Source organism: Notothenia coriiceps, unplaced genomic scaffold, assembly GCF_000735185.1.
Source record: "Notothenia coriiceps isolate Sejong01 unplaced genomic scaffold, NC01 NC01_scaffold00000339, whole genome shotgun sequence".
Taxonomy (NCBI): domain Eukaryota; kingdom Metazoa; phylum Chordata; class Actinopteri; order Perciformes; family Nototheniidae; genus Notothenia; species Notothenia coriiceps.
Window position 1 is genome coordinate 18,865,661 of NW_011333040.1, and position 11,318 is coordinate 18,876,978.

The window sequence follows — 11,318 nt, forward strand, 5'->3', positions numbered from 1 at the left end:
ATATTTCAGTTGATTTGTAATGAATCCAGAATGTATGACATTTTTGTTTTTTTAAATTGCATTACAGAAAATAAAGAACTTTATCACAATATTCTAATTTTCTGAGACAGTCCTGTATATATATTAAATGGACCTGTAGTTTTTGCACGCCTGGTGGTAAAAAAAAAGACTAGTAGGTGGGGGTTGGGTCATCTCTGGCAAACTTCTTCCCTTTTTCAAAAGCCTCGTCGATAGGTAAAAGCCCCGGTGCCTTTGCAGCTGGCTTTGGTTTTGCCGCTAGTTTAGCAGCGCAGGCGTCTTCGTACGCTTTTAACACACCATCGTAGCGATGGCGATGTTTCAGGTGACTAATCAGGTTGGAAGTATTATAGCTCGTTGCCTTTTTCCCTCCTCGTGGAACTTCTGCATTGCATTTGTTAATACAAATAGCAAGCGAACTATCTAACTCTGAAACTTTGAAATAGTCCCATACTACCGACGACATGTTTGTTTACTGTCCTGGCTTCACGGCCGCACACCATTTACGTCACAGCCAGGCATGAGTTAGGGAGCGCTGGATTTGTGAAAAACTCCCCTCTTCCTAAACCACTAATACCACAGTACTGGCAAAACGGGAGGAGCCGAGTGAAAAACAAGCGCCCCTCATCCCAATCCACCCACACCGCAATATTTTTTTCTTTTTTAACCTAAAGATATATTGTATATTACGGTCGGGTCTAATTAATTACTTTTACGGTTCGGTTTAGGTTAGGTGTACGTACGTACTAATTAACTTACCTTAATAGTCCGGACCGATTAATTAGTCCGGGCCGAATAATAGACAATAAAGTACTGAGACTCGACCGAACGGACACCACGGAGNTATAGCTCGTTGCCTTTTTCCCTCCTCGTGGAACTTCTGCATTGCATTTGTTAATACAAATAGCAAGCGAACTATCTAACTCTGAAACTTTGAAATAGTCCCATACTACCGACGACATGTTTGTTTACTGTCCTGGCTTCACGGCCGCACACCATTTACGTCACAGCCAGGCATGAGTTAGGGAGCGCTGGATTTGTGAAAAACTCCCCTCTTCCTAAACCACTAATACCACAGTACTGGCAAAACGGGAGGAGCCGAGTGAAAAACAAGCGCCCCTCATCCCAATCCACCCACACCGCAATATTTTTTTCTTTTTTTTTTACCCAAAAGATATATTGTATATTATCGGGGCTATTAATACTTTTATCGGGTTTATTGGGATGACGTCATAATTCCTAATATCGGACCGATAATTATCGGGCCGATAAATGACAATAAAGTATGTTATATGTGTAGGCACTTTTAAGTTTTTATGACATCTACATTGATACTGTTCCATTATTATTTGGGTTATCTATGCTGTATCTTTTTTTATCTATACACCCAACATCTATTGTACATCTATTCGTCCTCGAGTAGGGATCCCTGCTCTGTTGCTCTCATTTAGGCTTCTTCCATTTTCCCCCGATGAATTGTGGGTTCTCTTTTTGTGAGAGTAGTTTTGTCTGCTGGGAAAGACAGAGGGGGTCTTATGCTGTAGACACTGGAAAGCCCCCTGAAATAAATGTGTAATTTGTGCTAATGGGCAATGTAAATACAATTTCATTTCATAGATTTTTCAGATCATTCAAAATTGCGTTTCTCGGCCCTGTGCAGGATGTTGATACTTGGTCCTCTACTCAAACATCTTCACAGTTATGTCTACTGGCTGCTGCTGACCTTGGGGGGTTTGAAGGGGTAGTCAGGTGTGAAGGCGATGTCCAGGAAGAAGACGCCTCCCTCGTACACGGAGCCCGGCGGTCCCAGGATGGTCGACCTCCACTCATAGATGTTGTCTCCTTTGGGGCCAGCGCTAGAAAATTGAAACAAAAGCTGCGTTAATATGTTAATCAGCACAGAGCATTGGACTCCACAGCCTGGTGTTCTAACTGCCAGAGGGCTGACAGAGATTTGGGGGAAGGAGCAGCTCAGGCGGTAAATGCCGGCTTCTGACAAGTTAATGATGGAGATTTAGGGAATGCTAAAGCCGTGGAGGTTTGAGGGTTTTCAGTTCAAGGCTATTTTAGTAGGATTAAGATTATCTTTTAAAAAATGTTGATAAGGAGGAAACATTACTTGCTGTTTGGAGTGACTGAAGCCGGTGAACCAGTTAAAAACGTATAACTGGGAATTCAATAAGGATCGAAAGAAAGTCTTGAGCAAAATAATATATTTACAGGCCAACAAGAGCAAACATGATTTGATATTCAAGAGTTTTTCTAATAATGAGATGAGTATTTATGCTGAAGGTCACATCTGTTGTATAGGCTCAGTAATTAATGCCATTTCCATATTAAGGGCTCCCTCCCCCATTGTTGTTTGTGGTAAGACCCTGAGCTGGCACAGAGCCATGAAGAGACCAGGACAATGTCCAGATCACAAAGCCCGGGACAATGAACAATCGCTATGATTTCATGTAATTACCAGGGATGGTGTTTATCGCCAACCTTTAGCTTACTGGCAGATGTGCTTACAAATGTGTGTAAGCTAACTTCCCCACACACAGGGTTTGCTTTCACTAAAGGCGGTTGTATTTATTTTATTCAGACCAATAATCTCAGACAGAGATCTCCTGTGAAATAACCTCAAACAGCAAACTGTTAAAAAGCAGCATCTGGCTCCAAGCATACCCTCGAAAATACAGATCATCCTCCATAAATAGAAGTAAGACTTTAGACATTTCCTTCTTCTTTCAGTATCAGCACATGCAAATTTCCACTAATCTACTTTGCCACTCTTCCACACTGCCCCTCTCTTAAGCCTTCTTTAATTAGCCAATTATGATTACTTCTTCTCTGGGGAATTACTTCAAGAATACACTGGCGATAAGGACGTCGCCAATCTAGACTTGTTGTTCCAGGCACAAAGAGAATATTTTTTGTAAGAGTAAAATAGAATAACAAAAGCAAATAATGTAAAGGGCCCACACAGGGTATTGTTTGTGCATATGGAGTACTTTGTACACCTAATATTTAAATTGGTACTGCAGTAATTGATCACTTCCACCAAACACATTGAGGGTGTTTGCTGTATAAGCTGTCAAATGGAGTGTAAAATAGTGTTTTCACATTATAACAATATTCGTTAGGCAGGAACAAACAAAACTGTGTTGCATTTTGGTCGGAGAGAGCAAAAAAAGATCTGAACCATCTACAGGAAATGACCTCAAAATACAAGGATTTATAGCCACACAGAGACAGATGTGGACATGTGATAGCCAGCAGTTACTTGTGCTTGGAAAGCCTGTCATAACAATATAAAGTGAGGGTGAACCGCAGTACAACTGGTGGTCATATTCAGCTGTTCCTACATTCCTCTGTTGTGTTATTTAATAAAAGTTAAATTAAAGCAGAGGGATTCAATATTTCCATCATGCCTTTGCTGGGATTGGAGATTTGACGTCGGGTTGCCAAAATACATTTGTGTTCAATAAATGACCTACTTGAAAGGCTGTTGTTGACTGAGGAAATGTTAGTTCAAATAGTGAGAGGAGTTCCCTGACAAACTAATGAAATCGTCAAACTGCATTGTTATTGTTATTATTAATATTTATAAGCCCTTTTCAGATGAATGAATATTTTACTTAGAGCCAAGGAGCAATTGATGCGATTGATACTTTTAATATAATTACCATAACCCAAATCTGAAAGACAAATACGTTTGTGACTGCCTTGACGGAAGATACAAGAGATTACCCTTGGGTACCTTCACAACAATTGTAAAATACAGTCTCTGGGTTTGCAATGCATCTGAAACACCACCTAACATTTACTCTGTGAATGCCTGCTGAGAACAGGCAGCCTTAAAGCATAAGTATAATTCAATTTTACAAACGGCCAGGCGTGCAGATGTGATGTGTGGACGCAAAGATTAAACTTCTCTCCCATGGTCTATATTTTAACTCTTCACAAAATCACTTCTGGCAGTTGTTGAATATATATAAGAGAGTATGAAGGAAAGATTGCCTTAAAGTCCACACCATAATCCTATATTTGAATGAGTATCACGTCTCATTGCTGTCTTTGACTACCGCCTTTTCACCCGGTCTTTGATTTTGGCTGCTTAGAACAGCTATAAACACTTCAGATGTGGTCGGACGACATATTGTATAAACATAATCATTTCAAGCAATTCCTGTTTGGCTTGTAATTAGGCGGTGTGCCCCTGACTAATTGACAAATATCTGCTGAACTTGTTGTGAGCCCTCGTCAACCCTCAACACATTACTTTCAACATTTCCTGTGTTGACAGAATCACATACACAGCTTATTCTCTTCACGCTGAAGCAATCTCCCCTAGGTGTATACACTTCTGTGCCACAAACACACACCTCAAGGTAACACTTCCATTACCGCAACACTATTCCAACGCTTCCCTGACACAACAGTCAAGAGACGGCTGGCTATTGCATTTCCATACATCTCTCACAGAAGCAGGTGCTCGCTCCCTTGTGAGGCTGATGAGTTTGTAGCCGTGATAATAACTTCGACATGATGGAAGGATAGAGATGAGCGGGCATGGCAGAGGCCCTCGCTCAGCAGAGAGATTGCTGTAGGGGATCTGACAACCACACAAGGGCTGTGGATAAAGGCTAAGTCAATAGCTGAATGTGCATGCCACCGCTGGCTGTTGCTTGGAGACCTCCTCCCCCCGCGGGCCTGGGCGTTCCTGTGGTGCTTTGTTGCATCTGGTTGAGGGCCAGCTCATTCAGGATCTGACAGTCTCTTGCTTGGCCATTAGTTTTAGCAGAGGTGAGTGGTGTGAGAGAAGCTCGAGTCAAAACGCAGCGTTGCAGGATCACTGAGTGTTCGCATGGGAAGCGTTCGCCAGTCTTTAATTAATGCATGCTTAATGACAGGAGCTAAATAGCTGATGATCCCTTGACCCTGGTTAATAGCTATGCAGAATATTACGCACTACAACTGACAAACTCAATTCACAGTAATCATTGGCTAATTAAAGCATTATATGAATTTTAATTCCACAAGAGCAACTGTCTGTCTTGTCCCGCACTGCTGCAAAGACCTCATTTGGCTTTGAAATATCGGAGCATTGAATCAATGGGAAGTCGTTAAGAAAAACAATCTAACACAAAGCCCTGAAATTGAAAGTGAGTCAGATGAATATTCTGTGTCACTCCTGTCTTTTCCCCCCCTCTCTCTACGGAAAAACAATCTTCTCTTGGAGCAGACCGATGTGCTCAGCACAAATACATGACGTTAACTGGTGTAACAGTGCTGCTTATGGGCTTTGTTGGAGGCTGTAATAATACTAACCTCTGTGTAAGTAACACTACATCTGCTCTGTCAGCCAAATGCCTTGATTCAGTGAGTATTTAGGTCATTTGTTTCAAGAGTCTGGGATACATTAGTGTGCGGGTGTCCGTGAGAGTCTTGCCACTGCGCTGTCCTCAGAGATTACGCTCATGTAGGAATCCACTCTGACAGCTGGGCTGCTTCCTTTTCAACGGGGCACCAAAATAGAGTCCAACCACAGATTCACACCGCTCTCTTTCTGTGAGGTTTTTTCCCTCACAGTTCCTCTTATTTCTATTTTAAAGGTCACCTATTATGCAAAATCCTCTTTTCATGTCTTTTATACATAAACATGTGTCCCCTCTGTGTAAAGAGATGCTTAACGTTTCAGGAACAAAGACCCCCTCCCTTTTTGTTCTGATCCATTTATGTAAAAACCTGTCTGAAAATGAGCTGATCAGATTCTGGCCACTTTATGATGTCATAATGATTTTATGGATTGTGTAACCATTAGCCAATGACCAACCAAGGTAACCACCCCCCACCCCACACCTTATCACCTGAATCTCCTCCTAGAGCACCATTGTGTTCTTTTTAATCAAATATCTCTCAGAGGGGCGTGGGGAGGGGCTCCTTATTTTCATCTAAAGTAACAGACACGGATCAGCACTTTTGAAACAGGGCTGAAACAGAGGGGGATTATGGGCGCGCTGCAATGATCTGTTTGGTATTTGGAGCCGAACACTTCAGAGACATGTTTTGTTTATATCTGAGACCTTTAATATATTGATGAAAAAGAGAATAATAGGGGACCTTTAAATAGAAACACTAGTGCAGGTCCTTCACTAAACGTAGTCAACGTAGTATCACCATGTTTCAGTCATAGACTTGTTTGTAGAACCTGTGAGGAAGCGAGTAATCCCACACTGACCTTGCTCAGTGATTCACCTCAACAAAGACTCATCATCGCACACAAGGCTGAGTAAGATTGAACACCTTGAAACTGAGACTGAAAACTTCAGACTGCATTGAGACAGTTTGCAGAAGAGGTGGAATAAGGAAACCTTTTTTAAATATAAAAAAGGGACACTTTACCACAGACCTACTTTGTAATCGTTACCTTTCATTCTCATTCCTGAAACCTATCCAAGCTGTAGCCATATTCACAGACAACAGTAATCATTTCCATATATATTGAATGACCTTTCCTACCCCGTGCAGTGTTTGGGACCGGGGTGCCCATTTAAATCATCCACATTGCTTTATTTAATAGGCAGGGTAATCTGCAGATTGGTGCCAATGCAAAAGATAACCTTTATCTAGCGGCATGAGAGCTGCACTAATCTTCGCAAAATCTCTAACCTCTCTCTTCACCTCGAGCCAATTTCCAAAGGCATCGGGCCTGGGGTTAAGTGGATAAAAGCCATGTACTCACGGGACAGGTCTGAGACGCTCATCATTAAATTAATAAGATAAATTGGTCTACTCTGAGCAAATTTACAGGGATTCATAAAATAGGCAAAAATGGATTTCTCATTTCAATTGGGGAATTTAGCATCCACTCAATGATAAGCAGATTACAATGACACAGCGGAATAAACTCAAGTTCCTACATCAAAGACAACACTGAGAGCAAGCAGTATAAAAACAGGCGGGAGTCAAAAGCCCAGTTGTAGGTAAACAGCATGAACAAACACTCTTGTTTACCTAAAATGAGTGGGGAAGTAATAAGAGTCTCAGGGAAACCTTCATTTAGACAAACAATTTACAGTGGCCTGTCCGCTGTCAAAGAAACCGCTCCGTAGAGCTCACTGCAAAGACTTCAAAGACTTCAAAGAGGAGTCTTGTTAGATCCAGACTGAACGCAGAGGCAGCAGTCACAGTAGACTGAAGAACGCAAGAAAATGCAGAGGAGGTTTTTTTTCTTCTTATTGTCCAGTTATAATAAACTAGCTCTGTAACTCACAGGCTTTTGAAAAGATGATGTTGGGCCGCTGCCTCCGCTCATCAGAAGCCAACCTCCTATCCATCCCCACCCGCACCAATCACCGGACCTGGGGGGACAGAGCCTTCTCCGTCGCTGCCCCCTCCCTCTGGAACTCACTCCCACAACCCATCAGAGACTGCACCGACCTCACCACCTTCAAAAAACTCTCAAAAACTCACCTCTTCAATCTGGCTTTTCATGTGTGATTGTTTTTGTATTATTTGACTTTAACTTTAACTATATATTTATTTGTTGTTCCTTTCTTCTCTTTTCTTTCTTTCTTCACTATTATCTGTAAAGCGTCTTTGAGCACCTGTAAAAGCGCTAACAAATTAAATATATTATTATTATTATTATTTGTGAAATGTATTTCCTCATAAAAAAAAGACAACCAACAAGTAAAACCTTTTATCTAAAGGAACATTCACACCCGGTCAAATACATTTGTATGCCACCTTTGGCAGCAGATGCTGGTATCGATTTCTTAACAGGAAGACATTTCTATGACAATAATCTCCAAAGGCTGCACTGACGGATGCACAGCTCTAATCTTTATTGTCATCGCGCTTTGTAAAATACAAATTGTTAAGCACTTTGTCAGCAGAGTATAAGATAATACAAATGACAGTGGTTGGAACATACAGAGCATATAGATGGACACATGCGGCAAGTGGTATGAAAAGAACAACAACTGGTCCCTGTTGGAATCCAATGTTACCCGAATGAATCGAAGAAATTGCAAACATATTGCAGCAAGCTTTCAAGTCCAAAGAGTTAGATACTATAAGACAAGGTTACACTGAATAAATAAATCAAATAGATAAAATATCACTTTAACATAACAAAATCAAAACTGTTGGAACCTGTAAATGTTATTAGCTATGTAAACTGTAGTCGCTGTAAATATGCTGTATGATGTCCTTTTTGTTTTTCTGTTATGTTTATATGTATTCATGTGGAACCTACTTGCAGCAGGTCACCCTTGAAAAAGAGATCAATGAGATTCACCTGCATAAATAAAAGGTTTGAAATGAAATGAAAAGGTGAGAGAAACCCTCCAGTGTGTTCCCAAAGCAGCCGGTCACACAGCGAGCTGTTGACGGGAGCAGGTAAATAGCTGCCTGAGCCAAAAAGTGCACCAGTAAACAAGTAAACCAGTAATTGAATGTGAATCAGTATGTTTGGGAGCTTGTGAATACCATCATGCACAAATAAAGCCATTATCTGCATTATTCACCATTCCAGTTGGTTCCCCACGGGCCCTTTTTATCCTAATGGCACCGTCATTCAGTTAGGATCTTCTTTTCGGTCAGTGGGGCTGCTGCGGTTATCAGAAGAGGAACTTTAATGAAGCAATCTTCTTTCCCCCCCCGCCCGTGAAAGAGCCCCAAGACCAATTACTGTGCAGCTCAACGGCCGAGGTGACACCTCCTTCCTCTGTTCTTTTCTCTTTATTGTCTCAAATGACATGGTTTGTTTTTTAATCAAGCCTTTTATTGTTCATGTGTACAATGAGTACTGCAATTACTGACCGGATGGCTTATCCAGCAATTGGGGAAATGGTTGAGTAGGTGGTGGCATGTTTTTTAGATTTGAAGGGAATAGCACCATTTTGTTCTCACAGGAGGGCAACCTCGCATGCTGGGCTGAATCAATCTAAACAGCAGTCAGTATTGAAATAAGGAAGTATGGCCTTTCACTCAGGAAGTTTGTCCTCATTGAGGTTTAATGTCACACAAACAAACCCTAAATAAAAGCTGGGGATTGGTTTCTTTTTTATCTTTTATAATTCAGCAAGATCCTTGAGGAACAAACCGGTTTTTGGTGCGGTAAGCATTTTCTTCTCCGCATCTGAGCTGTTACAGGCAGCCAGCGTCTGATGCTCTGCAAATGTTTGCCTGTGGCTGAAGATGAATAATGCAGAGCATATAGCATTTCCACAACACACAGGCTTTGCATAAAAAAAAACAGCACAACATCATGAGTCATAAAAATATCACTTAGCCAACAAAGCATTGCAGGCCAGGCCAAAATACACAACTAATATTAAAAGAGGCTGAAGAAGCTGGGTATAATGAGAGACTCATGACTCTTAAACCAAAGATGGGCAATTGGGCAGGAAATAAAAACATTTAAATAGCACATTGTCTGAGATATCTATCACAGACAGTTGATGTGGAGAGCAGCATTTTCAAAATCCTTTTAGCAAGAAATGAAAAGAATAAAGTGGGTATGTGTGTCTTGTTGAAGGGTAATTATAAAAATGTGCTCGCTTGAATAAAACAGGCTAGATTTTGTGCTGACATGCAAATTGGTGCGCAGTCCAGCGATTCGAAGGAACACGGCTTCAGGAAAGGAAACTGCCTAAAAGACTGTTTTGCCTTCAAGACTAAACTGCAGCCTGTTGCATATCATAAACTAAACGAGTCCAGAGTATGATGTTAATATGTTTAATTGTACAGTCCTGCACCAAAGTCTATTCAGCCATAATTAGAGACTCTATTCATCCTGCTTCCACAAAAGTCCTCTGGCAGACATTTGGCTTTCGGCCGAGGGAATGGACTTATTACCAAAAGGTCAGTGATCAGAAGGAGCTGCCAGATCTGCTGTGCAGCCAATCCTCCGCTGGTCTTTTCCCCTGACACCATATTAGCCCTCAGGTCTGCAGGTAGACGAATGGAACAGGACTTTTTAGCTGCAGGTTAAACAAATCAGCACAGGGAAAAGGGCATTTCCTTAGGATGTAATTCATCGCTTTATATTCATTTCATCATTTACAACAAGAGTGTTAACATTTCCTCTTCCAGACTGCATGTCATCAAGACACTTTGAAGCGTCCTGGCAGGAGCTATGATTTGTGACTACAGGGGGAAATCTATCAGGTTTGGAGGTCTCTCAGGAGGATTGATATGATCTCATCCAAACTGTTTACTTGCGAGTTACTGTATTTCCTCTGTTGCCAAAAGAGTCTTCCGTTTGCTTTCGTGTCAGATTACCATTTAGTCTTTCTGAACGACTTGAACTGCTTCTCTGAAACTGGCAGTGTAATAGCAACACTACGCCGCATAATGTCCACTTGCTTCTTGCTCGGCTTCCCTGCAAACCCATTAATAACGTTGTGGAAAAATGTTTGCCAGAAAACTACCTCACAAATGAGGACATTGAGAATTCAATGACAGACATGAATCAAGGCAGGCAGTGTTTGCTGTCAAACAACTGCCGCGGTGGAAAACATTAAGGATACATTAAACTCTGGTGTCAGAGGGAGAGCGTATGTTACCGGCGTTCCATAGGAGCACATTTATTTCTTCTACACTCAACTTTGTGTGAGGAGAAAAAACGATGAGGGCAGACTGGTTTGCTCAGGTAGGAAATTGTTTTCAGCAGATGTGTCAAAAAGGTGCACAAGGGGGAATGGGGGCCGTAACAAATCAAAAATAATCCAGTCTTACTGTTCTTTTGAGGGCACTTATATTTATCTAAGATATCATATATTTACAGTGAATTACTACATAACACCTTAGTACTCCAAGCGGTGTACTGCTGCCTGTTACATTGCAAAAGAGGGTCCTTTTTCTCTTTAACCAACACATCTTTTACTCCTTGTTTCATCTAAGCAAAGAAAGAATATTCATAAGATCTTTTCTAAATAGCTCTGGGTTTGGATTGCTGGTCAGACAAACAAAACCTTTGAAAGTGTCACTCAGAATTCTGAATAGAAATGTGACCCTATTTTGACATTGTCAACTAAGCAACTATTTGATAAAACCATAATGGAGATTTAGCTGCAGCCCTGTTTAAAGGTGATATATTGTAATGCTCTAGAATCATATTGACTATACATTTCAAGTAGAGGTGTCCCGATCCGATCACGTGATCGGGGATCGGAGCCGATCACGTGATTTTCAAAAGATCGGAATCGGGAGGAAAAAAATCGGGAATCGGGATTTTTTTTTTTTTTTTTTTTAAATACTTTTTAAAAAGAATTTATTCAATGTTACAAAACAAAAATGAC

General features: G+C 41.1%; 1 protein-coding gene across 1 annotated transcript in view; it reads right to left on the minus strand.

Moving 5' to 3' along the window:
• Positions 1-11,318, minus strand: part of ube2e2 (ubiquitin-conjugating enzyme E2E 2) — a 23,824-nt gene that overhangs the window by 4,087 nt on the left and 8,419 nt on the right. Inside the window, exon 4 of the mRNA XM_010778617.1 lies at positions 1,742-1,874. Coding sequence (XP_010776919.1) covers positions 1,742-1,874 — 133 coding nt within the window. The remainder of the gene's footprint in view (positions 1-1,741; positions 1,875-11,318) is intronic.